Source organism: Charadrius vociferus, unplaced genomic scaffold (genome assembly GCF_000708025.1).
Source record: "Charadrius vociferus isolate BGI_N301 unplaced genomic scaffold, ASM70802v2 scaffold58, whole genome shotgun sequence".
NCBI lineage: Eukaryota > Metazoa > Chordata > Aves > Charadriiformes > Charadriidae > Charadrius > Charadrius vociferus.
Window position 1 is genome coordinate 135,636 of NW_009649711.1, and position 26,876 is coordinate 162,511.

At 41.7% G+C, this 26,876-nt stretch overlaps 1 protein-coding gene across 1 annotated transcript in view; it reads right to left on the minus strand.

The window, feature by feature from the left end:
* The window catches only part of UVRAG (UV radiation resistance associated), a 113,324-nt gene that overhangs the window by 35,646 nt on the left and 50,802 nt on the right, over window positions 1-26,876 (minus strand). The window contains exons 8-12 of the mRNA XM_009890700.1: window positions 23,937-24,063; window positions 22,878-22,962; window positions 22,312-22,399; window positions 21,666-21,726; window positions 19,323-19,488 (exon numbers count right to left, since the gene is read on the minus strand). Of these exons, the coding sequence (XP_009889002.1) occupies window positions 19,323-19,488; window positions 21,666-21,726; window positions 22,312-22,399; window positions 22,878-22,962; window positions 23,937-24,063 (527 nt within the window). The remainder of the gene's footprint in view (window positions 1-19,322; window positions 19,489-21,665; window positions 21,727-22,311; window positions 22,400-22,877; window positions 22,963-23,936; window positions 24,064-26,876) is intronic.

Below are 26,876 nucleotides of genomic sequence, written 5' to 3' on the forward strand. Positions count from 1 at the left end.
TACCTCACTCCTTTGTACGCAGCCATTTGCGTTTGGTTAGCTCATTTCCAAATAGAAATAATCTTTTAAGAAAGGTGTTCGATTGTGATTAGTATTTTGTGATTGGTATTTTGTGATTGGAAGAGTACAAATCTCTTCACACACAGAAGACCAATCATAGAATCACAGAATGGTTTGGGTTGGAAGGGACCTGGAAGATCATCCTGTACCAACCCCCCTGCCATGGGCAGGGACACCTCCCACCAGCCCAGGTTGCCCAAGGCCACGTCCAGCCCGGCCTTGAACACCTCCAGGGATGGGGCAGCCACAGCTTCTCGGGGCAACCTGCGCCAGGGGCTCACCACCCTCAGAGTGAAAAATTTCATCAAAAAATTTCATTTAGCAGGCTTATTTCCCAACACACCAGAAGACGACTTAGAGAACACAAGCAATGCCTTGCCTTTCAGCAAGCTTCACACACCCCCCAAAGGCTCAAGTCAGTCACAGCATCATAGGCCACTACAGTCCACACAAATACTATTTTTCTAATGTTTATTACTCCTATTTAATAAATAAAGCATTTTTCACCATTTTAAATACCTAGACATAGCAAATAGCTTACAAGAAAGTAACACGGCTTATTTCCACCTTAACTGCTGTGTGAGATCAGACAACCAATACTTTAAGTGCCTAAAGTATTGAAAGTGTTTGCCAGTCTGCATTAAAGAATGTAATTTTATGCATAGGTTCTAGGAATCTGTTTAAGTGAAGCAGTTCTCATAAACAGTTTTTTTGCCGTTTTGTACTCTCCTTTTCTTAGGATTGTCTGTTGACTATTCCTTACCATCAGGTCATCAAGGGCAATACCATAACCTTAGTACACCCTAAAATTTATGTTTATGGGAACTACACCACGAAACGAGCTTTTGCGCTTTCAAGAACTGTATGTTCTGTAGCTCCTAATCAAGATGCCGAGCGTATTATCTGCACAAACCCCACATTACATCAGAAACCAAAGGTCTCTCTCAAATGTAAGATAACAAATACAGAAGATCAATATCTACTAGAAACAACACACATTCTAGAGGGGTGATTACGCAAAGTGTATTTTATCATCAATCAGCCCCACGGTAAAGTACATTTGCAACTTTTAAGAAGAATTATATAGCGCCATTAAAGCTAAAGGTTAACAGGTCACGATCACAGCAGATCAAATATTAAGACATCAGCTTCAAGTTTTATGCTACTTTCAAACTCACTAGGTCACTTTAAGTTGAGGGATATAAAAATCACCGAGAATAGTATACATCTAGCTCACCTTGCTTAATAGATCTATAAATCCAACTAGTTCCCCATGCAAGAAAATAAAACCTTTTAAAGTGAACACATGCTACAAAAATTCCACGAAGCATTATCGTAAGTGTAAAATCCAAATCAAAAGGAATTCGTTTCAATATCTACAATCACACTACCCAAATAGAGCAGAATTTGGGTTTAAAGGATACCTTTACAATTAACAGTATAAAACTAACTCAGGCTTGACAATAAAAGCACCATTAGGAACACAAGCAGCGTTTCACTAGAAGATAGTATTTCATGAAGTCAGGAGTAATGGGAACCATGTATTCTATTATTAGACACAGAGCTCTTCAATACACGCAGTATAGAAAAAGAAGATAAAAAAATGTTACAGTGCTCACTACCATCTCCCACACACAGCTTCTTTCAAGCGGTAAAGATTAAGCCTTTCTGTTTATCACATCAGTCCTGCTTCTTTGCTAATATTCACGTTTCTGTGCTCTAACTTCCACTAATTAATCTTGAAAGAGTCTAAACTACATACATCCCCGTGTCAGCTTTCATAACGTAATCATTTACATAAAAATCTTGAAAACTGTCAGTGATGTCTTTGTGTATGCACATTTATGACTCAGAAAAATACTGACTTTTATGTCTCTCTCTTTGTGTGTTATCTCGCTTGCCCATTAAGCCTGCTCACAAGCAATAAACTCAAGAAAAAGGAACCACGACATTTTATACAGTGCTTCATTGAGTATAATTGAATGCAACTTTAACTGCTGGTTCCCCATGTGAAATTCTTCTTGCCTGCTCCTTAGAAAAGCACGATTCTAAGGGAAATATCTTACTTCGGCATGCTGCAAAAAGTTACGTTCGCTGTGTAAAGTTTTAGTTATACTTGCTCAAAAAAATACATCTGAAAACTACTATTTCAGTATTTTTATAATCACGAAGCACTCAATAAAATGCAAAATGGCATCCACATGCCCATTCTACTCCAACATGTACCGTCCTTGTTTGCATTCTTGCTGATACGTTTGAAAAAAAATAAAAATAAAAATCATTAAGCTCTTTCAAAGCAGAACACAGATACTTACTCCAAGATGACAAATTCAAAGGAATGTGTGATGTGTTTAGTGGAAAGATGAAAAAAAAACAAGCCACAGGTATCTGTTGTGTAATCACCAGAAGAGATCATCAGAGAGAAGTTACCAAGTAGTAGGAAACATGCTCTGATTACTCAGAAGTTGAGCTCTGGTCCTCCTTGGAGCAGCACGTGTACACGCTGTAAGGAAACTATACACCCACCGCGCTCGCAGAGAGTAATTACGAACAAATCAGCTTCTGCTCTGTGAGGTTCCAAGTGTGCCCTTGCGAAAATACGTTGATATTTATCTTATGACTATGGAATATTACCTTTCAGTAGTGTGTAGACTTCTCAAAACACAGCCCTGATACACCCTGAGTTTAGAGTAGATATTTCTACATATAAAGAACACACCATAACCCACGTACAGCAGCAATAATTTTAACAGTGACTCATAAAGAAGATCTTAGTTCAGAGAATATTAACTTTATGCAAGAAAAAAAACAAACTCACAACGTTTAGTAACTTCTACCAGGTTAACTCCATTTGGAGTTGTTTCTGCCCCTCACGTTTCCACCGTACTCAAGGTTATTTGTGCTTCACTGAAGCCACCTGAGATGTCAGCAACGATACAAACTCATGCTGGGGAAAAGTGGGAAGCCTAGTTGTGATAAAGGGAATAACAAGCTGGCAGGCATGTGGCAAGGCAGCTTTAGGGCCTGTGACCACTGTGCCAGAGATGCTGAAATTAAACAAGTCCCACTCAGAATTCAGAAGGTGGAGAACACTGTATAAGAGTGATCCAAACTGCACACCAGAATGATTTTAACCAGATGGTCCATATGTGCCTTTAAGATCTAAGATAACATAAAGAGGATTCTCAAGCTTAAAAGCTTACATTTGTTTTGGAAGTTTTACGTTTTGCTAATTTAATCCCGAAGGACTGTGACAAAAGTAAAGTTTTTATTACTTAGAGTCATGAGCTCTGTTTTATAGGACTCACTGGGATACAGGTCAGATGACCAGCGTCATCCAGCTGTAGCACGCTGCAGGAAGAGGCAAGTCCATAGTGAATTGCAAAACATATATGGACCCCCAACAAAGGAAAGACATGGACCTGTTGGAGCAGGGCCAGAGGAAGCCATGGAGATTGTCTGAGGGCTGGAGCACCTGTCCTATGAGGAGAGGCTGAGAGAGTTGGGGTGTTCAGCCTGGAGAAGAGAAGGCTCCAGGGAGACCTTATTGCAGCCTTCCAGTACCTAAAGGGGCTCCAGGAGAACTGGGGAAGGACTTTTTACAAGGGCATGTAGTGATAGGGCGAGGGGGAATGGCTTCAAACTGGAAGAGGGGAAATTTAGACGAGATATTAAGAAGAAATTGTTGACTTTGAGGGTTGTGAGGCACTGGCCCAGGTTGCTCAGAGAAGTTGTGGATGCTCCATCCCTGGAGGTGTTCAAGGTCACGTTGGACAGGGCTTGGGCCTGGTCTGGTGGGAGGTGTCCCTGCCTATGGCCATGAGGCTGGAATTTGATGATCTTCAAGGTCCCTTCCAACCTAAACCATTCTATGATTCTATGGTTACGTTTTTAGACACACAGCTCACCTCATCTTTCATGGTAAGTTGCTTTGGACAAAAGTTGTCTTCTACTTGCAATACCACAACAGAACAGTTTCTTCGATAGCGAACTAGAACAGTATCACACTTACGCTTTGGACAAAAGTTGTATTCTACTTGCAATACCACAACAACAGAACAGTTTCTTCCATAGCGAACTAGAACAGTATCACACTTAGAGCCTCAAAGCACGCACAAGGCTTATACTAAAACTAAGATGTTCAAGATCCAAGTTTTCTCAGTCTCACAAGAAGTAGTTTTGATTGCTATTTCTCATGGACAACAGTAAATAAATAAATAAATATGCAGAAGCAGTTACAAAGCACTACTAATCATCTCTGAATAACTTCATTTTAGTAGTGCTTAGAATAGAGATGGCAACTCAACTCATCTGCCCCCACTTTACCTCTCTCTCATCTCTCCCAAGAATAAGCATCTCCTCTCTAGCTGCAATCTTAATTGCCACAAGTCAACATCAACTGTTTGATTTCACCTTATCACCTATTAATTACTGCCGCGCTTCCTAAGCGGATGTCAGCTGCTGGATCAAGAACTCTTCAGCTTAAATGTGGTCCACGAAAAACTGGCATGGAAGTCGGAAGGGAGTACATTATTAGCAGCTATTTAAGAAACTCTCCTCTTCCATCGAAAGCAACTAATGTTCAAATCAGATACTGTTCTCAGCACTGAAATCTTGTGTTTAACACAACTGGATGTCACTAACCACAGAGCAGTTCTAAGAACAAAGAACTGCTGGGGTTTTGGAGTACATAGGGCAACTTAGTTTCAGACTATTTATATACAAGGAGGTTTTGCTGATAGACAATGAGTAGGCAAACAAGTATGAGCAGGTCAAGGCTTAGAGTTACCGCTGATCTACATAACCAAATAGATCAACTTGTAAGAAACTCAAGTGAGACCGTGAAATCAAAGCGTGCACTCCAGTGAACACAGCTTAGTGTGAGCCTAAGAGGAAGAATCTCTAATTTCTTTGTAAACTGCACAGGCAAACAGGGGTGGAAAAGGAAGAAATGCCAGCTAAAACGAGTGGTTAAGTCAAGTGTCAACACTGGTGTTATTTTACACTGTTGACTCTTATGTGAAAGTTTCTAGAGTACTACCCCTCATTAAACCCTCCCAAAAAAGAGTTGTGAAAAGGAAAAAGCGAGGCAAAGGTTACATGCTTGGTTCACAGTTACTTTGATGGGGAAAAGGAACACCAAGTCAGACTTTTAAAGAAAAAACAGGGCTGAAAATCTACCTCTTCTCCAAGTTGAAACTATGGAACCAGCACCCTACCATCAACAGTGGAATTAAATTTTGAGTTCTTCAAGGATCTTGCAACACTTCACAAATGTTAAGTTTTAGTCAGTTTGAACATTCGCACAAGAAATTCGCCCTGGAGGTGTTCAAGGCCAGGCTGGACATGGCCCTGGGCAACCTGGTCTAGCGGGAGCTGTCCCCGTCTATGGCAGGGGGGTTGGAACTCAATGATCTTCAAGGTCTTTTCCAACCTAAACCATTTTATGATTCTAAATACCATTCTGCTGGGTATCAAGGATACAGGCACCCAACTGCGCCATCAACAGGATTCTCAGGGAGCTGTTACCATGGAGTTAGTCTTAACTCTAATGACAATTTTTTTCTAACATGGTATTTAGTCAAGTAGAACACATCTTGGACGTTACGAACACGCATACCTCAAACTGAAAAGCAAAGTATAATCATACTATAGTAAATCACATTTTAAGGTTACAAAGAATGTAGACAGGGTACTAAATTGTCAAGTCTGGTTTAAAAGTCTCTCTATTAAAAAATAAGAAATAAACTCCATATTCGCATTCCCAGTCAATATGGAAAACTAACAGTGGCTAGTTGCCATCATTTCCATTCCAGCTGAATCATTAAGATGCAAATAGCTAAACAGAAATATCAGCGTTAAACCAAGGCAGATTTCAATTGTCAGTTCAAGATGTAGTCTTGAATATGTCTAAAAACATTTGTGCTCTGGGAGCAGTATAAGATGAGCAGAAAGGAGTTCCAATGACAGCCTCTGCCAGCTGTGCCTGCCCAGGGGCCTGAAGACATTTCTGCTGGAAGTAGACTCAGTGACTCTACAACATCTCTGTAGCAACCTGACCTAAAAGCTGAAGCATGCCCCATGAGACCCACCAGCCATGGCTCCGTGTTTCTGAAACCACCTGTTCATCCAGACACAAGCAGATCTTATTATCATAAAGCTACTGGCACAAAGATGATGTGGGTCGGGGCAATCCCAAGCACAAACCCAGGCTGGGCAGAGAATGGATGGAGAGCAGCCCTGAGGAGAAGGACTTTGAGAAGCTCAACATGAACCAGCAATGTATGCTGGCCACCCAGCAAGCCCCCGGCATCCCGGGCTGCATCCCCAGCAGCGTGGCCAGCAGGGCGAGGGGGGATTGTGCCCCTCTGCTGCGCTCTGCTCTGGGGAGACCCCCCTGCAGTGCTGCCTCCAGCTCGGGGGCCTCAGCACAGGAGAGACATGGACCTGGTGGAGCGGGGCCAGAGGAGGCCCTGGAGATGCTGGGAGGGCTGGAGCCCCTCTGCTGGGAGGACAGGCTGGGAGAGTTTGGGGGGTTCAGCCTGGAGAAGAGAAGGCGAAAAAGGGGAGACCTCAGAGCCACTTCCAGTGCCCAAAGGGGCTCCAGGAGAGCTGGGGAGGGACTCTGGATCAGGGAGGAGAGCCATAGGATGAGGGGCAATGGTTTTAAATTGGAAGAGGGGAGACTGAGATGAGATATGAGGAAGAAGTTGTTGACTGTGAGGGTGGTAAGACACTGACCCAGGTTGCGCAGAGATGCTGTGGCTGCCCCATCCCTGGAAACATTCCAGGCCAAGCTGAATGGGCTTGGAGCAACCTGGTCTGGTGGGAGGCGTCCCTGCCCATAGCAGTGGGGTTGGAACTCAGTGATCTTTAAGGTCCCTTCCAAGTCTAATCATTCTATGATTCTATGATGTAACATCTCTAAGGCAAGTATCTCAGCTATGGTAACACTTCCCTCTAAATTCCATCCCTCCTTGGGGCGGGAAGACTGTCAAAATTACTTCCCAGTGTTCATTTCAGCCTTATTTTTTATGATTCAAGGCATACCGAAGGAGACTATGCTTACGTGCTGCTGTAACTAACTCCCAGAAATTTCAGGGATAGATGGTAGAGAAAGCCTCTTGCAAGGATTTTTCTTTTCCATATTTACAGTTTTAATCTAAGTTTTGGATCAACCAGGTTTGGTGGGTGTTTTTCCCTTATAAAAAGTATTAGTTACATTTTATTTAAAAGAAAGGGGTTTAACCCACCTCTTACTGACTTTTGAATATACAGACTAAACCAGCGGTTGTGATAAAACAGCACAGGCAGGAAGTTTCCTAGTAGAGCATCTCCAAACAAAGCTGCTCGCTGATACTGATGTATTTAAAAATCAGAAAACTGACTACAGATAAAAGGTCTTTTAAAGATTGCTTATGCTGCCCACAAATACTCATTCTGGAACACTAGATGTTTCAAAGCTAAAAATGTCATTAGCGTAATTTCAATGTTTTAAGCATTAGGATCACCCTTCTCACATAAATAAACTGTCCTAATTCTTCTACTCTAACCATTAAGAACTTCTCTTCGCTGTCCTACCCTTTTCAGCAGACCTTAGACAAGGACGTATCAGCCATCAAGATCTCGTTTAATGTTATATCCTCAGCTAATCTTTAGCTGTTTTACACAGAAACTTCAGTATTTGGTGAACATGCAGTAAGTCACCGCAGGACTCGGTTCAGTCAGATGGTAACTGTTAGGAAAAGCTGAAAGAATCCTTATTCCATACATTTATTTCAGACCTCAAGTATCTCTTATGAATTCAAGTCCAAATACATTTACTATTATGTTCTGTGATTTATAGACTCCTCCATATCCAGAAAAAAATCACATACGTACCAATATACTGGTGGCCAATTTTTACTGTCTATAACCGCCTGTCTTTAATACAAACTATTTTTAAAGCTTAAGAAATTGCTTCGTTTTTAACTGCTTTCACCTGCTTCTACTTTGGTATTACACCATATGTTTTAGATCTTTTATTCTTTTCTGTTCAGGCTTCTGCCATAACCCAATTATATTAAAGTCTCAAAGTTTAATCTGTACTTCAGAAAGCTCTTTAGGGAAGAAGTCAGTAAAATAATGATTTTTACACATCACATCTAACTGTTGTCCACAGGCTGAAGCGTGGCAGAATTTAAATAGCATATTACATCTTATTTGGCAAATCTAAGTAAAAATCCAAATCTAGTTTGGAATTGTGTTAGATAACTTTAATTTTCAAAGTGATGCACAAGTTCAAGGACCACTAATATTTGTAGCTTTGCAAGCTAAATTAACAGCAAGGAAATTTATGTTTTAAGAACACTTCATCATCCAGTAGTTAATTGAAGATCAGAAACTTAGTCCACTGAATTTTGAAGCCAGTACCACTGCATTTTCACGTCACCGCATTTGCTGTACCTTTGCTTCCTGCCCAACTGCATCCACCGAATTTGTCAGAGAACAGACTTGACATGGCTTTTTCCTCCACTTCTTATTTCCAAGGACAGTATGCAGAATGGCCGCAGGGAGATGACAGCGGAGCAGACTTGGCAGAACGCAGCTCAAACCCAATTATTCACTATTACACAGATAAAGAACTGATGTAATTTCTGTGACTGCAACAGTCACTGGTGTGATAGCAGAGAGCCATCCATCAGATCTAGGGAACGACTGGGCCTCACACAGTACTACCAAAAAACAGGGCAGTTTTGAAAATGATGAATTTCAAGCTTAAGCCCATGGATGGGACACCCTATACAAGGATAGAACTAAAAAAACCCAATCCAGATAAGATAACAACCTGAAAAAGTCACAAGTTCTTGCTTGATATGATTGAAGTATGAGGAGTATATGAGAACAAGGTTTAAATATTTACAGAAGTTTACAGGCAAGGGAGGAAGGAACTGGTGTTTTCCCTCCGACCCAACCACATCCTGTTTGCTCACTCTAAAGGAATGTTGTATCCAGAGGAGAAAGCCCGCTCTACTGAAAAGAGCTAGGACTTTTCTCAAATCAGAAACCTGGAAAGCCTTTTAAGTGAGGAGGGCTACGGTTGTCCAGCCAGCTCACTTGCTAACGCTATTCTCCAGGACACTTTGAATCAAATATTTGGAAAAGTAGGCTGCTAAAGAGGCACAGGCACCAAAATACCCAGCACTACCAACCTCTTAGTACTCCACCAGGAGACCAAGGCTCAAGAAGCTTTGGCTGCACAGCTTCAAAACACATTTCCTTCTCAGATAAGCTGGACCACGGTTGTATCGGCTTCCGACAGAGCCTGGCACAGATCTTAAGTAGCAGACCCGAGCAGCTGAGAGCTTGTTGGAAGGAACACAACTAAAACACAATAGTATGAAACTGTCTTCACCACCAGACTTCTCAATCATAGAGATACAACACGGAGCACTTTGGATCCTTTTTTGGATCAAGCTACCAGTTGATGGTGGAGGCCACAAACTGGCCTTAGGGTGACTACTACCCTACCAGGAACAGCTAAGTTGTCTGCCAACAATCAGCACGATTGGAAGAGTTTTAAACGAAAAAGTGAGATCCCCACACAGTGAGCAACGCCGAAATCAAATGAAAAAGCAGAAAAAAGGATGACAAGCGTGCACTTTGCTTTGTTAGAAATGAGATTAAGACACAAATATGAATCACGAATCACAAGTGAATTCAGATTTGATTACTATATGGTTTTTAGCTTCTACTTGAGAGAAAAAGCTATACTTGTAAAACAAACTTGCTGACAAAAATACAGACTGCCAAGGGAAAAAAAGCATATCCTCATTCGAGCTTTACACAATACGAAGATAATTAGTTTACTGGGAAAGGAAAACATATTGGCAGTTTAACTTTATGAAGCGTATTTTCAAAATCCCTATCTGAATAGCTCAACGGGAAGATAATCGAAAGCAGAAGCACTGCCATCTTTCTCTTAGAAAGCGTAACTGCTGTGACCTTGCTCTTGGAGAATAGCTTCAATATGTCCAGGCTGTACACCGGAAAAGAAAGCAGAGACCCAGATTAGGAAAGTCAGGCTGCTCTTGATAAGACAGTCACCAATTTATACAAGAGGGTATCATTCTACTAGTTCAGCAAATAACGTTTTCAAACACCTCCAAAAACACAGCCAGTGATCCACGGAACGAGCGACGCTGATGGCTTTTTGTAGATCATGCGTTTCCGTGACATATTTCAGCTTGAATTCAAGGCTTGCCACATACACGGCGTGATGGATATCAGCACACAAGGACTATCTGTAAGGCCCAAGCAGACAACCTCGCTATCAGAGCTTTAAATCTCCCTGCCACTGAAGGATCATTTTTAAACTAGAGGATACTTTATACAGGTCAAGTCCCTGCTTATTGAAAAATGAAGTAATGTTTTGAAAAATAATCTCATCAGGAGTATAGTGTTCCAATGGGAGTAAATTAAGACTCGCATGTCTTCGCAGCAACATTTCTCAGCTGTACATGTCTGGGGTCAGCGGTCTCATCTACTGCAGTAAACAAAATCTGCTTTCTCAGACTGGCCAGGAGCATGTAAAAGCTTCTAGTTCCCAGAAACAGTGTTAATAGTATCTAAATTTGGTAAAGAACACCTGATCTAATTCTTAATCTATGCACAGTAATATTTGCTGACCCAATGAAGGCAAAAACATTATTTTGGTGATCAAGAATAAAACAAGCCAGGATTGTAGCTAAATATCCTCAAGAATGCGGAACGTAAAAATACAGTTCAAGATAAGTTCATGGCAAAACGCATTCTTTGAGCAATACAGTTGAACACTTAACACACACTCAATCTACCACCAAGAATCAACTTTGCTTTGACAGCCATTAGATTTCTCAACAAACCATCTCCCTCTCCATCTGATTTAAGTTTGCCAAGATTTCTTCCCAAAGCTGCCATTTGATTATCTCAGCCAAAGTACCAAATATGATTAAAGACTTCTCGACTTGAGTTGGAAGATGTTAATGTCAGTGACAAGTTATTCCTCACTTGCTTGTGTCACGAGTTTTTCAGACCGCTTTGTTGCAAGTGGCTTATCTCCTATGAGGCACAAAGCAATAACCACCTTCTGCTGTAGTAACTCTACTACAGCCAAAACTCTAATTTTCCCCTTCCTCGACACAGGAGCGAAGCCACAATAGTGAGGACCACTTTTAAACTATGCTCATTCAACAAGCAAATGTCCAAAATTATCCACGTGCCTATTCAGCAACACTTATCTCCACTTCTTCACAAATATAGCTTGTCACACATTTAAAAGAATTTAAAGACAAACACAGAGAAAGGTAATTTGGAAGCAGTCTTGTAGCAGAACTGGCTTTGACACAGCCTTTGCTTTACTCAGAGGCCTCAGAAGTGAAACTTTTTACATCAGAACTGATGCTGTCAGTACCTCAGATTGCACAACTTAACACTGCGCAAACCACGTACGATATAATAGACAGCTTCTTTATCAGTGCAAACCAGTATGTCTAAAAACGTACTGAAAAAAAAGTATTGAATGAACTGCTTGAACATGTGCACATTCAAAGTTCACAGAATGGTGAGAGTTGGAAGGGACCTGAAAGATCATCTAGTTCCACCCCCACCCCGGTCTGGCCCCACTACTCTTACCTCCTCCACTTCTCTAAAATTTGGCTTCCTAAACTAATTAAAAGCATCCCAAACTGGGGTAAACCAACCTGCTGGTTTGAATTCGAGAGTGAAGGCAGGCAGCCACGCAGGTACGTTAACATTCCCCACACGCAGCACTGCAGCCCCTCAGTGTGCAATTGCACATCGGCTTTAGCTGTGCAGAAGCTGCATTAGGATAAACTCTCTCGTGGCTATACATCCTTAAGGAATCCAGAAATATTCTGAAGATCCAAAAAGGGCAGCTGCGTTTCATGCGTGGTACACTCTTCAGTTGCTACAAGACGGTCTCATCCCCATAAGAGATGACCTGGAATTTTGTTATTTATACCTTTTCACTTTCCCACGTGGGCTACAGCAACGAAATGAAATTGGCCTTTAAGGTACTGGCACCCAGAGAATTACAGCGAGCTTCGAGTGCTGCAGTGCCTCTGTGATGTAAGAGGTTGGACACCCTCAGACTTCATTTCCAGATCAAGTCTGATGGCAGCAGACCTTCCCAACCCTGGCTCAGAATGGCTACTTCTAGAAAACCTACCTAAATTAAACATCAAGACACAAAACGATAAGAATCAGACTCAACTACAGTTGGAAGGGACCTTTAAGATCATCGAGTCCAACCATCAACCTAACACTGCCAAAACCACCACTAAACCATGTCCCTCAGCACCATGGCTACATGTCTTTTAAATACCTCCAGGGATGCTGACTCTACCACTGCCCTGGGCAGCCTGTTCCAATGCTTGACAGCTCTTCTCAGTGGAGAAATTTTTCCTAATATCCAATCTAACCCCCACCTGGCACAACTTGGGGAAATTTCCTCTTGTCCTATCGCTTCTTCCTTGAGAGAAGAGACTGACCGCCCCCTCACTACCCCCTCCTTTCAGGGAGCTGTAGAGAGCAAGGTCTCCCCTCAGCCTCCTATTCTCCAGGTGGGCTGAACACCCCCATTTCCCTCAGCCGCTCCTCAGGAGACTGGTGCAATAGTTAAAATCTTCTGGCATGCTCAAAGTGTGCTATAATGATGAAACCGAGCTCCAGAAAATGACAATTTTGAAGTACAACCCCACATCACAGAAATAGTTTCTAGAAAATTACTTCAGAATCAGACATCACTTTTAGCTGCAACCACAGCTGCGTTTTGATCCTGTTTTATATGAGAACACAGTAGGGCAACTGATAGACATTTTCTAGTGACAACAGAAGGTGTTCACAGAATCACAGAATGGTTCGGGTTGGAAGGGACCTCTGGAGATCATCTAGTCCAACCCCCCTGCCAGAGCAGGGTCACCTACAGCACATTGCACAGGACAGCGTCCAGGCGGGTTTGGAATGGCTCCAGAGTGGGAGACTCCACCACCTCCCTGGGCAGCCTGTGCCAGTGCTCCACTACCCTCAAAGTAAAGAAGTTCCTTCTCATGTTAAGATGGAACTTCCTATGTTCAAGTTTATGCCCATTACCCCTCGTCCTATCACTGGGCGCCACTGAAAAAAGACTGCTCCCATTCCCCTGGCATCCTCCCATTAAGTATTTGTAAGTATTAATAAGATCCCCCCTCAATCTTCTTTTCTCTAGACTAAAGAGACCTTAAGTCCCTCAGCCTTTCTCCATAGGAGAGATGTTCCAATCCCCTAATCATCTTTGTTGCCCTTTGCTGGACTCTCTCCAGCAGATCCCTGTCCTTCTGGAACTGGGGACCCCAGAACTGGACGCAGTACTCCAGATGCGGTCTCACCAGGGCAGAGCAGAGGGGGAAGATGACCTCCCTCGACCTGCTGGCCACCCTCTTCTTGATGCACCCAGGATGCCATTCGCCTTCTTGGCCGCCAGGGGACATTGCTGGCTCATGGGCATCCTGTTGTCCACCAGGACTCCCAGGTCCCTTTCCACAGAGCTGCTTTCCAGGAGGTCAGCCCCCAACCTGTACTGGTGCATGGGGTTATTCCTCCCCAGGTGCAGTACCCTACACTTACCCGTGTTGAATTTCATCAGGTTTCTCTCTGCCCAACTCTCCAGCCTGTCCAGGTCTCGCTGTATGGCAGCACAGCCTTCTGGCGTGTCAGCCACTCCTCCCAGTTTTGTATCATCAGCAAACTTGCTGATGGTACACTCTATCCCTTCATCCAGATCATCGATGAATATGTTGAACAATATGTTCAGTAGCATAATTTACAAAACCAAGCAAACTAGAAGTCATTCCAACCAGGGAAGTAAGGGAACTAATCATGAAACCACCTACCATTGCTACTCACGCTATTCCCACTCTTATGCTATAGAGTGATTTCTTCAAAAACAAAACATGCAAATAGCTTGCACAGATTTGTTTCAAAACTAAGAACTTCAACTGTTGCTCAACACTTCCTTTATACAGAAGTTCAAGCAGCTAAAGCTATTTTTCCAGAAAAACAAAACTTAACTGTTCTCAATAGTTAGTTCTTCTGGAGCTCAATTTCAGTCACAAGACAGAGCTCTGGCAACAAAAGTGGTCTTGTTCAATTCTTCAAGCATCCCTGCTATCTAAACCACAGGGAAGTGGCAGCGTGTTCAGCTTCACTCCTCCCCACGCCACTGCACACATTGCCTGGCTCCTGAGGTAACGTGGAAAAAAAATAAAAATCATAAGACACAACTGCAAAGAGGTCAGATGCCTTCGAAGGCAGATGTGCAAGACCACATCGCAGCTGTTTGTGTGTCCTTCAGCCTCTTCGTGTCTGTATTTGTCAAGCAGAGTGGAAAAGACCATAAATCTTTCTATAAACTATAGAATGCCAAGGAAAACCTTTACAGTAGTTTACTCTTAGGTCAGCAAATGCCAAATATTCCTGCAAAAAATACACCAGACTAGATCAGGCTTCCTCCACGACTGCCTAGGGCCTACGTGGTTTTTTTATTATTTTATTTTTAAACTTTCTATGTATTTTTGACTTTTATAACATTAGGTGGCAATGAGTTCAATATTTAAACATACAAAACAAGAAAAAAATAGCATCTCTTCAACATCGGACAACTCTGAAATGCCATATCTCCTCCAGTAGCTCTGCTTGAAAACTACAGTGTTCTTTTTGTCTTTTAAACATATTTTTTTTTTCAAATCATATATTCTACCCCTTCATTTTTTTCCCCCTTAACCTGCAATATGACTTTGAGGCAATTACTTTCTCACTACTGTTAGTTTTCTAATCCTCCCTAAACACATTTTGGTGGGAAGAAGGTGTAGCACAAACCAGAACAGACTGCATATAGTACTTGATTTCTCTTTGTTATTACTACAGAGAAACAATGGTAGCAAAACTATTTCTTGAAACCATGCTCCTTTCCAAATTACCTAGCAGGGAAGAAGTAAGAGTTTAAAAAAAAAAATATTCAAGAAAAGACATAGTATGAATGAGATTGCAAAAATACAACAGCAATAATTGCTCTGAATGCCCATTTCATTTGTCCAGACACACGGAGGGTAACAGAAAGGCAACTGAACTCCAAATAACATTAGTTTTCTTAAGGGAGTATACATATTTCCAAGCTGCCTAACGTGATTTGATGAAATAAGTGTTCTCTTCTTAAATATTCAACCGGCAGGTTGTAGAAATGTCATGTGAAGCTTCAGTCACAGAACGCAGCAATCAAACGTAGCTTTGAGTCAACAGGGATGTCAAAAGACTCCCAAAGAGATGGCGTAAACGTGCTTTAATGTACTCACTTTAAAACCAACACGGAGACTGACATTGTTTCAAAACACCCAGTAAGCTTCCAGCCAGCAAAATGCAGGCATTTACCTTGTGAGATGTTTAGCTCCTGTCAACATTCAAAGAAGAGAACTGAACTGAAGACTATCTAAAAAAAATATGACAACAGCAGCACCACCAACACAGGCAATTTCACAAAGTATGTCTCCCTCCAGACATGACACTCCTTGTTTTGCTCTAAACTGGAAGGTATTTTTATTTAAAAATCTGGGAGCAGACTAACAGAAGCATTAAATGCAGGGCTTGACAGACAGCGTCAGAATATAACATAAACATTTTAATCTCAGTATTCTTACTATATTTATGAGGACCCGATGAAGTGCTATGTTTCAGTTCCACAAGATCAGTGCCAAGGAATTTAGGTGGATTATTCAGCAAGCACATTTGTCACTGAAGAGAGGAACATGCTGCTGTCCTAAGCAGGCCAGGTTGGACAGGGCTTTGAGCAACCTGGTCTAGTGGAAGGGGTCCCTGCCCATGGTACAGGGGTTGGAACTGGTTGATGAGAAGCTCAACATGCGCCAGCAATGTGCACTCCCAGCCCGGCGAGCCCCCGGCATCCCGGGCTGCATCCCCAGCAGCGTGGCCAGCAGGGCGAGGGGGGATTGTGCCCCTCTGCTGCGCTCTGCTCTGGGGAGACCACACCTGGAATATTGCGTCCAGCTCTGGAGTCCTCAGCCTACATGGACCTGTTGGAGGAGGGCCAGAGGAGGCCATGAAGAGGATCAGAGGGCTGGAGCACCTCTGCTGGGACGACAGGCTGAGAGAGTTGGGGGGGTTCAGCCTGGAGAAGAGAAGGCTCCAGGGAGACCTTATTGTGGCCTTCCAGTATCTGAAGGGGGCCAACAGGAAAGCTGGAGAGGGACTTTTTACAAGGCCATGTACTGATAGGATGAGGGGGAATGGCTTCAAACTGGAAGAGGGGAGATTTAGATTAGATACTAGGAAAAAAAATTTCACTGTGTGGGTGGTGATCCCCTGGGGCAGGTTGCCCAGAGACGCTGTGGCTGCCCCATCCCTGGAGGTGTTCAAGGCCAGGTTGGACGGGGCTTGGAGCAACCTGGGCTGGTGGGAGGTGTCCCTGCCCATGGCAGGGGGGTTGGAACGAGATGATCTTCGAGATCCCTTCCAACCAAAACCATTCTATGATTTGATGAAATTTGGGAGTTATGTGTCCACCATTTACTTTGAAATCTTTCAGACTCCAGAGCTTTTGAGGAATGGTACTCTTTCTTCCTACACATTCAACGCACTCTGGAGATGTTGAAATGGACCACTGAAGTGCCTTAATGTTATGTTAAGTGAAAATTATATTCTTGCCTTACCTTGGTGGTTCAGAAAGTCATAAAAAGTAGATTTACGGGAGAAAGCTTACAGCCTTTTAGTAGTACCAAAACGATTTTATGGAATACAAGATGGGAACCATTATTGTATAGGTCATAAACACGAATACCTCTACAATTACAAAGCTGACCACATAATGTATGCCACTGGCAGGTATTCTCTACCTCATTCTACCTTCAGTAACACGGCCAGACACAAGTGTTAAGTTCTCATCACAGCCTCCTACTTCTTTTGTACACTCTAAGTTCCAACATAACAGTAATTGCAGCAGACAAAATTAAATACTTTCACAAGCACCTCGAGATGTAAGTGACCTGGATCATCCAAGTAAACAAATCTGTAGCAGATAAAGTATTTCCCAGACACAACTTACCTTCTGAAAGCTCTCAAAATATTTAACCAGCTTATTATAAAGGCTTTAAGAAGCTGAATAAAGTGACATAACACGTATATAAAGTATAACATGACAAACAAACGTGTACTGATGAAAACACTCTCAAGTGAAATCTTAAGCTATTCCCCCAATGTACGGTTTTTAGAAGCTCTTAACACAGATCTCAGGGCAGCCCTGCAGTCCAAAAAAAAGCATGAAGCCAAGTAAAACGTTTAACCTAGTTAATAACCATGATGTTAAGTGTTATAGTGAAGACTGAGTACAGAGAAAACCTCACTATAATTACTCAACAGTTTATGTTGGAGTTCGGAAAGCTGCTAAAGGACAGGTGACTGCAATAAAGAAATTTCATAATGCACGTTAATCGCTATGTTCAATCCAGTTCAGAGCAGGTGAGAAATATGAACTATTAGTTTAGAAAGAAAACTGCAAGTTAAGACATTTGAGGTTTTTCTATAGCGACTGAAGTCCTTTGAGAGTTGGTAGGACTGACTCTCCAATAGCTGGGAAGAGAAGACCTCATGCAGGAGCTAATCCTGAAAAAATCTTGCAGAACACAGGTAAATAGCCCAACAGGGATTCATATGCTTAGCTAAACTTTCTCCTTTTCAGAAATATATTGTGAAATAAAGTATTAAGTCATGAGGGTTTGGAAGGCAATAGCCTGAAGGACTAAACCTTCCAATCTGTCTCAGACAACAGGAAATTGGTTTAATCTTTATCCACCCACACACAGGCAGCTCTGCTCCTCAGAAATTTGTTTTCCAGATACAAATGTTCTAGTTTGCTACCCCTCCAAAAGTCATGTACGGGAAGGAGTATGATCATATGCTTAGAGAACTAAACTGAAGCAGAGTGATGTTCTATTAAGTTACCCAGGAAGTGTTTAGACAAGTCATTAAAATGGTATTGAAATTAATTTGCAAGACATAATTATATAGTCATATTTAACTGTGTCACGACAGGAAGACCTCAGTGAGTTTAACTCTTCAGGCGAGTTACCTCTACTGTCCTGCCAAAAGTCACTGAGCTTCAAAGCAAAAACCGACACTTCTCAAGCATCCCAAACCTTTCAACTACGCACAGTAAGACCCTTCCATCTCGATTTGCACTATTAGGAATTAGCGTTAAAATATTATAATAGTTTGATTGCATACTTCCAAAGAGATGAGATTTTTTTATTTATTTATTTTTTTAAGCCTTCACATCAACAGAGACAGCTACTTGCCACAAATTCATTTCTTTTGCTCCCTTTTCAAACCTCGCATACGGAAAAACAAAGTTACTGGTGCCGCGAGGCTGACTCGCACAGGATCCGTGCGCAGCAGCTGGCCTCCCACAGCCGGTCAGCGTCGCATTCCTTTGAGTTCTGTGGTTGCAAGGCTCCAAAGTGAAGCTTAACCAGTAATTGCCCCTATTTTCACATTAGAGCACACAGGTGCAAAGACAGTGGGAAAACAGGCAAAGTGCCAAAATGCAGGAGAAGGCATTCAGAGAGTGAATTTAAGGACAGCAGGAGAGTTTCCCAGTAGCACAACAATAACACCAGTGTAGCTACATGATGAAAGACAATGATTACAGAACAAATGAGAAACTCTTCATTGAATATTATGTCAATTTACAGGAGATAACAGTTTACAGTGCTCTTTGTCAATTGATTAAAATCCTCCTTATTGAAGAAAGCTATTTGTTTTCTCGTGTTTATCAACCACTACTCCAGTACTGTTGGTAACTCCTCAGTGAAGCTACGCTTGCTATCTCCGGTTGATTCCCATAGCCAGCAGCAAAACACAAAAGGCAAGTTTTCCAATCAGCTGCCAAAACTTACCTATCAGACACAGTATTTAAATTTTTCTACCATTATTAGAAGCCCCATAAATAGCATACACAAGCCAACAGACCTAGAATGACAAAGCTGAACTACTCTACTCAATCGCAGAATTCCAACACGGAAACTCAAATGATGGTCCCATGGCTACTGAAAGTAGTAATAAATAACTTCAAAATCCGTCCCACTTCAGGTTACCTAACACTGTTCAAGGTTGGGGTTTTTTTGTTGTTGTTTTGTTGTTTGGAAGAAAGCATATAGGCATATTTACGACATACTTACTCTCGCTCTTTCTCCGTCAGTTTGTCATTGATATTATCTTTGATTGTAGACCGGGAGCCCTTGTGAATTATAGGATACCTGAGTGGCACTTGTAAGAAGTAGGATATCATCGAAACCAAGTGAGCGGTGTAGCCCAGGGCAACAGCAATGCTTCCGTCATCTTTTGCTGTCAATAACAAATATTCCATTATTTAATCAACTGGATCTCACTGCAGGCTCAGCACAAGTTCATCCTTATTGCTTAGAATCATAGAATCGTTATGGTTGGAAAAGACCTTTAAGATCATCAAGTCCAACCGTTACCTAACTCTACCAGGCCCACTTTTAAACCATCATTAGAGAATGATTCAATTAATGAAGCTATCAGAAGTTTTAACTTAAGAATATGTACAGCTCTGAAATGTATTTAGACAGCTTTACAGTTGTTTGTGGTTCACTATATTTGCCTCTTTCATTAAAGGGCAATGAAAAATGGGCGACGACTTGCTCCCCATCCTATATTACACTTTCAAAGCTACAAGTTACTCTTCTCAGCATTTGGCGGGGTGGGGGAGGGTAAAGACGAGATGGGAAAAGTGAAACAAAATTCCCAAGACAAAATTAAGTCTTAAACTTTCTGCATTTCTCTAGATGTAGCTGACACGTATGACCGGGGTCAGGGAAAAGCTGCATTCCTCCGTAACTTTATTCATTAGTGAGATCAGTTGGAGAGACACCGACCCCAGGGTATGAACTCTGTTCTCTGCCAATAGCTGGGAGAATTTAGCTTAACCCATTGTTTTAAAGAATCACTTTCAATTTGACATTTAAGGTTTCAACCTTAAAGCTTCACCTAATGGGAATACACACAGGTCTGGCGATTCAAGTTACATCCTTTAGCCACGTAAGGGCTTTTCCTTTCTGTTTTCTCTATTTTTCCTCTTCGTAAGCGAATACACCAATACAACAACATGACAGAGTCACCTCTTCTGAGGCATGAGGGAGTCCCGGGAAATCAACTAAACAGAGGACCTTCTAAGAAAGCTGATCATGATGCTCAGCAACAACTATGAAATCATACCAAGCTCTATTAGAACACAACACAATACATGGATTTAAAAGTTACACCCCGTTCAAAAAGGATTTTGTAAAAACTCTTCAACATTTGCAGCAAAACTGGCTTTTTAGGGAATAAAACCTTTTTAAAAATATTATTTACTAGGAGTCTGAAATGAGATACACGTCAGACAGCTGGTTTTCAAATTTAGCTGCACATTTCACTAAGTTGAATGCTTAGTACTTCTTCCTCATAATGCAACATTTCTAGAGACTTTGACAAAGAATCTGCAATTCTTTTGTAAGGAATTACTACCAGTAAACTGAAAATGGGCAAAAAGACGCATGTCACTGATTTCTCAAGAACCGCCATAGTTTGTTACCCCATTTAGTGCAGTCATAAAAACAAAGGAATAGACTGATTTTTGTCATATTGACAAACTAATTCGTTTTAAAGATTATTCCTCCATTATTCTAGCATCCAATATACATGTTTTTAGCACAAGTTAATTCCTATGAGATGGCTTTGAAGAGTTAAACAACAGATTGAGGGTTTTGCCCAAGAACCCACGTGCCTCACAAAGGGAGCGAGTAGTGGGTGCAAGAAACATTCAAGAGAATTTTAATGAAGTTCTAATTCATATCAAACATTTGTAGATGAAAGCATGCGGTTACCTGTACAACTGTTATACAGACAGGCATATTATATATTTGCTTCTGCCATAGGATGACTGTGGACAGTTAAGGTAGAAGCTGACTTGTAATATACTCCATACTGTCAGGCACCTTTAAAGTCTTACATATGCATGATATTGATTTGGTAAGTTCACCGGCAACTACAGCAAACTGAATGGGGATTTGTGCACGTTGCCCCATCAAGATTTATGGGCTGAAAAGAGCCACAATGGACACAAATATCTTCCAGAACGGCTAAGTTTGGAAGGCACCTCTGAGAATCGTGTAGTCTTTAGCCCCCTGCTCAGAGCAGGGTCAGCTACAGCAGGTTGCACAGGACCGTGTCGTTGGGTTTTGAGTGTCCCCAAGGATGGAGACTCCCCAGCCTCTCTGGGTAACCTGTTCCAGAGCTTCGGTACAGAGTCTTAGAATACAGAGGTACTTTCCTAAGAGTCGACAGAAGCTTCTTTTGTAGTAGCTAGAAAGTAGGAATAAATACGTGTAAGTTTTCTTCTAGTCTAGACCTTTCCCGTCAGAAATTTGGATCCTAAGCCGTTGCTATCAGTTTACTTAATTTCATGACTTTTAGAAGCAGTGTCAACTGTAACAACTAAATTAAGAATATGCAGCTACCTTGAAAGTCTTCAGAATTAGGAAGCTTGACTCCACAAACAAAGTAATCCTTTTGATCGTTCTGCAAGTTTAAAATCAACAATGGAAAGTGAGAATGGAACAATAACATCCAGAAAACAGAAACCTGCACAAAACCCGATGGCAACAATGCATTTTTTTGTAGAGAAAAGGCTAAATATTCAATGAAACCCAGCAGAGTGGCTTTGGCATAATGTTTTAATCCACATTTCATATAATTCAGAAATAAATGCAACTTTTTTAAAGAAGGAAGAGCTTCCTCTTAGCAATTCATTCTATAAAAGGTTTCGGAGCTCAGTATTTTGACATTTATTTATGTGCACTCCGTTAAAGTTCAGCTGGCCTACTACCTAATCAGGGTTACTTTATATAATTCTAAACAAAATGGAAAGTATTCATTAAATTACAGCTATTCTACTTTTATAGTGGAGACTACTTGAGAGACACTGGCATAAGTCCTCTCCCCACGAGGTCTACAATCTAAAGGCCAAAACCAAGAAAAAGCTGGAAAAACCAGCGCGAGTGAAGAGCAAGTTTCATCATGAATAAAACATGGTATTTGCTCGCAGTATAATAAATAGGAAGTTCATTTCACATCAAGCAGGTTTTTAGAATGTTAAAAACATACCAGATCAATAGGGTAGATATAGGATAGCTCCGATAGCAATTGCTTGCATCGAATAGTCTGCTGGGCATTAGTCTTCAAGAACAGTTCTCTTTGGGGAAAGAAATCCCAAAACCATTAATTTCTACAAAAGCTTTAAGTAAAGGTTATCAAGCCCTCATATTCCTTCTGCATGATCCCAAGTATCACCTCCCCTCTCCCAAAAAGCTAGGTAATTCCACAAAGACAACTACAAACAAAGCTAACTCTTCGTTTTCAGTTGTACCTTGGTATTATAGGCATATTTTGACTGTGACAATTACGTATTACAAAGCTGTATTTCACCAAAACAGACCTAGAAGTCCTATCATAGTCTACACGTGCCACCAAGCATCTGTTTTCTCCTCTTTTAGACTTGCCACTGTTAATTATCACCTAATCACTAATATCTACAAATTGGAGCAGAGATGTCGTAATAGAGGTTTTGGGGTGACATTAGGAAGAATTTGGTGCCAGGATCCCACTTGAAACAGCCTAATCTCAAGCCTGTATTTCCTTTCCAGTTGCAGAAAAAGCATAGGTCCTTTTACCTCTTAGCAGTGCATTCCTTTCTTAATTCGTGCAGGGATTCATTATGCTCTTGAAGTTTCTGGTATTCAGTCTCAAATGCATTTTCTAAACACAATGAGGAATTAGAAAAAAATTAGTATCAAGTATTTCCTTAGTTATCTGAAGTTTTAAAGTAGATATTGACACAATTATTGGCAAAAAATCCTCCATTTACCCTTAGGTGCCCATTTTCCACGTTATGCTGCCGAACTGGGGAATGGCAGTGCAGGAGGAACACAAGTCTTCAGGCACTATACAGCATTCATCAGCCAAATACAACCAAGGAAACCACCTTCTCCTTTCACACTTGTTCCCCTCATGTCCACAGTAGTGGAGGAATTCAGTTAAGGCATCTTAATAATTGCAAAACCAGAACTAAGTAAATGGCAAAAACCTAGTTTTTAGAAGTGACTGATTATTTTAGACTCAACTAGGTATTTAAAAAAAAAACCCAAAAAATAAGTCCTGCAACAAGATCAAGCATCCCTGTAGCTCAGTCTCTGCTGAGCTCCAAAGAGACAGTGATATAGCATTTTACTATAGGACACTTTCCCAGTAAAACAAAATACCAAGAAGACTGAGCATTTCACCTTTCACTTATGTAATAAGCTATTAAGAGGGACTTCTGTCTTACAACACTTAAAATGAGATCCTAATCACAAGTACAGTAACATCCCTCGTGACGTTATAAGGTGCCTGCAACAAGCCACTGTTTACTGCATTACAGTGCTGCCCTGATTTTCTCATAAAATTTTAATTAAGCAAAGATTGAAGATTGCTTTAGAGAGGTGTCACAGTAAGAAGATATTTAGAGACAGGATACCAGAAACTGTTGCCCAGGATTCAGTATAACACAGATGGTGAAGAGATTATATCTGGCTGCAAACTTCAGATAAAGAAAAGCACAAACATTAGAGCCAGACCCAAAAACCAAAACATCACCTTCGTTTTGGTCACCGTGATCACAAGCTAGGCTACTACGCTTCGAATCAGCAGATTATGAATATCTGCAATAGAAGCAGTAACGATTCTACACTTACCTCTGTCATGCAAAGTATTTTTCTCCTTATGCAACAAGGCTACTTCTTGACCAAGGGCCTTCTTCTGCCTCTCCAGTTCATTACGTAGCACCAGGATCTTCAGCTGTAAACATTCACTCTCCTTTTTCTAGCGGAAGAAAAATAGATTTTAAAAAAAATAATAAAAGGTTTTCTGCATGCAAGCAGTTCCATAAAAGGGGTGATAGAAGGGGAGGGAAAAATAGGGCAAGACTAGCGTCTGCCAAACTAAAGGCTGAGCTCATAGATTACCACAGGCAATAGATTACCAAAGCCCCTAATAATTTTGCTGCTTTGGAAGGACAGAAACTCAGCTGTGTCCCACAGAGCTTGTTCCTCCTGTGGGATGGATCTCCTCTCCTGTGCTCAGTCATGCAGCCTGGCCCGGGGCAGAAATTCAGAGAGGAAGGAGAGGTAGGAGGACGCTTCCATGGGACAAGTTCCTGGAGACTAACAGCAGAGCGCGAGCAGAACAACAAGCCTTTGTTCCCTGGCAAAGGGTTTGGCAACAAGAGGGAAGATGAGCAATGAGGAGTCTCTACTAAATTAAGGCAGGGAGCTGGAAAAAGGTTGGAGATGTCTGAGCTGCACTATTAGATCCAATTCCCAGCTTTAGGGTGATGAGAAAAAAAAAAAGGATAGAAAAGGAAAGAACAAGTAACAGGGAGCAGATTACATCATTACACACCGTTATATCTGAAGGATCCCTTCCTTAAAAGTTTTAGGATTAGTCCTGCACCTACTCAAAATACACTCCTGTGTTTAAAAAGAATCTGTTTTTCCTTTGATGGACTGTCTCCACTAAGAAATTGTGCTGCCATGTGTTTAGTGAAGGACAGTTTTCTATTATAAGAGACATTTTTGATGGTGGTGGTTTGGGTTTTTTGTGGCTTTGTTCTGTGGTTGTTTTTTTTTTTTTTTTAAAGACGGAATATCTATCATGTTTAATAAATACTTGTTGAGAATAACTGGAGACAAATCTAAGATTGCTTTAGAGAGGTGTCACAGTAAGAAGTTATTTAGAGACAGGATATCAGAAACTGCTGTCCAGAAGAACGGAAAAGAAGTTACAAGCCTTCAATCCAACCATCCCCTGACAGAGTTCAAATCTTGAAGGCGCAGACAGACATACTTGTGAGCAAGTCTTGTGTAAGTACTACAAAACACTGTCACTTTGTATAACGGCCAGTTTTCACTTTTTCAAGCAGTTAATGGAGATAATGTTACTTATCATCAAATGGTTTTGGTTGGAAGGGACCTTAAACATCACCGAGTTCCAACCCCCCTGCCATGGGCAGGGACACCTCCCACCAGACCAGGTTGCTCCAAGCCCCGTCCAACCTGGCCTTGAACACCTCCAGGGATGGGGCAGCCACAGCTTCTCTGGGCAACCTGCGCCAGGGGCTCACCACCCTCACAGGGAAAAATTTCTTCCTAATATCTAAATATCTATTCTAAATCTTCCTTTTTACAGTTTGAAGCCATTCCCCCTCGTCCTATCACTATATGCCCTTGTAAAGTCCCTCTCCAGCTTTCCTGTGCATGCCCCTTTAGATACTGGAAGGCCGCTATAATGTTTCCCCGGAGTCTTCGCTTCTTCAGGCTGAACAACCCCAACTCTCTCAGCCCCAAACAACCTCAACTCTCCCAACACCTGCTGCCTGAAAAAAAAAAAAAGTCAACTCTTGTTGAACTCTTCCCTCCACTTCATATTTGCTTCAGTGACACGTGTATGCTCAGCCTTCTGGTTCAAGACTCCAGCAGGAAACATTAAGGAATGAAAGCATAGTTCACACATTTATGAAGTGGAATGGAAGTCCAACAAGAGTTTCCACTATTAAACAAAGGAAAAGAAAAATAAGTAATCATTTCCTTATAGCACAGACCACAGTTGCTAAGAAGCTGCATCACATGTACGATTATTGTTGGTTTAATGTTTTTCATAGAGTTTTGCTCACACATGTTTATAAAGTAAAAGCCTTTGCATAGAGGGACAAGGATATCCATAACTAAAGAAAAGACGGTTAAAAAACATCTAACCACCAAGATACCAGCAGAAGGCAAAGCAGCTCTGGGTTGGAGTCACTCACAGATGTTATATTGCCCCTTAAGGGAGCTGATGACTTTGCTGCTTGGTCTGCAACGCAACTCTGCAATCGCAATGGGTAAACAAACTCTCATTTTTCCATTTTGTCAAACCTTTAAAGCGGTTTGACACTTTTGGAAATTAGCAGAGAACTCTCAACCCAGAATCTACCTTAAAATAATAAGGTAACTTCACTAGCTAGCCCACTCTCCATCATCTTTGAAAGGTCATGGGGAACAGGAGAGGTGCCTGAGGACTGGAGAAAGGCTGACATCTCTCCAATCTTCAAAAAAGGAAAGAAGGAGGACCCAGGGAACTACAGACCAGTTAGTCTCACATCGGTCCCTGGGAAGGTAATGGAGCGACTCATTCTGGATGTCCTCTCCAAACACACTGAGGAACGGAGAGTTACTGGAAGTGGTCAACACGGATTTATCAAGGGTAAATCATGTTTGACCAATTTGATGGCCTTCTACGATGATGTAACTGGTTGGCTGGATGAAGGGAGAGCTGTAGATGTCACCTACCTTGGCTTTAGCAAGGCTTTTGACACTGTCTCCCATAACATCCTCATTAGGAAGCTGAGGAAGTGCGGGTTAGATGAGGTGACAGTGAGGTGGATTGAGAGCTGACTGTGTGACAGGACTTAGAGGGTTGTGATCAGTGGCATGAAGTCTAGCTGGAGGCCTGTAACCAGTGGTGTCCCCCAGGGGTCGATACTTGGTCCAATTTTGTTTAATATATTCATTAATAACCTGGATGAGGGGACAGAGTGTATCCTCAGCAAGTTTGCTGATGATACCAAACTGGGAGGGGTGGCTGACTCTCCAGAGGGC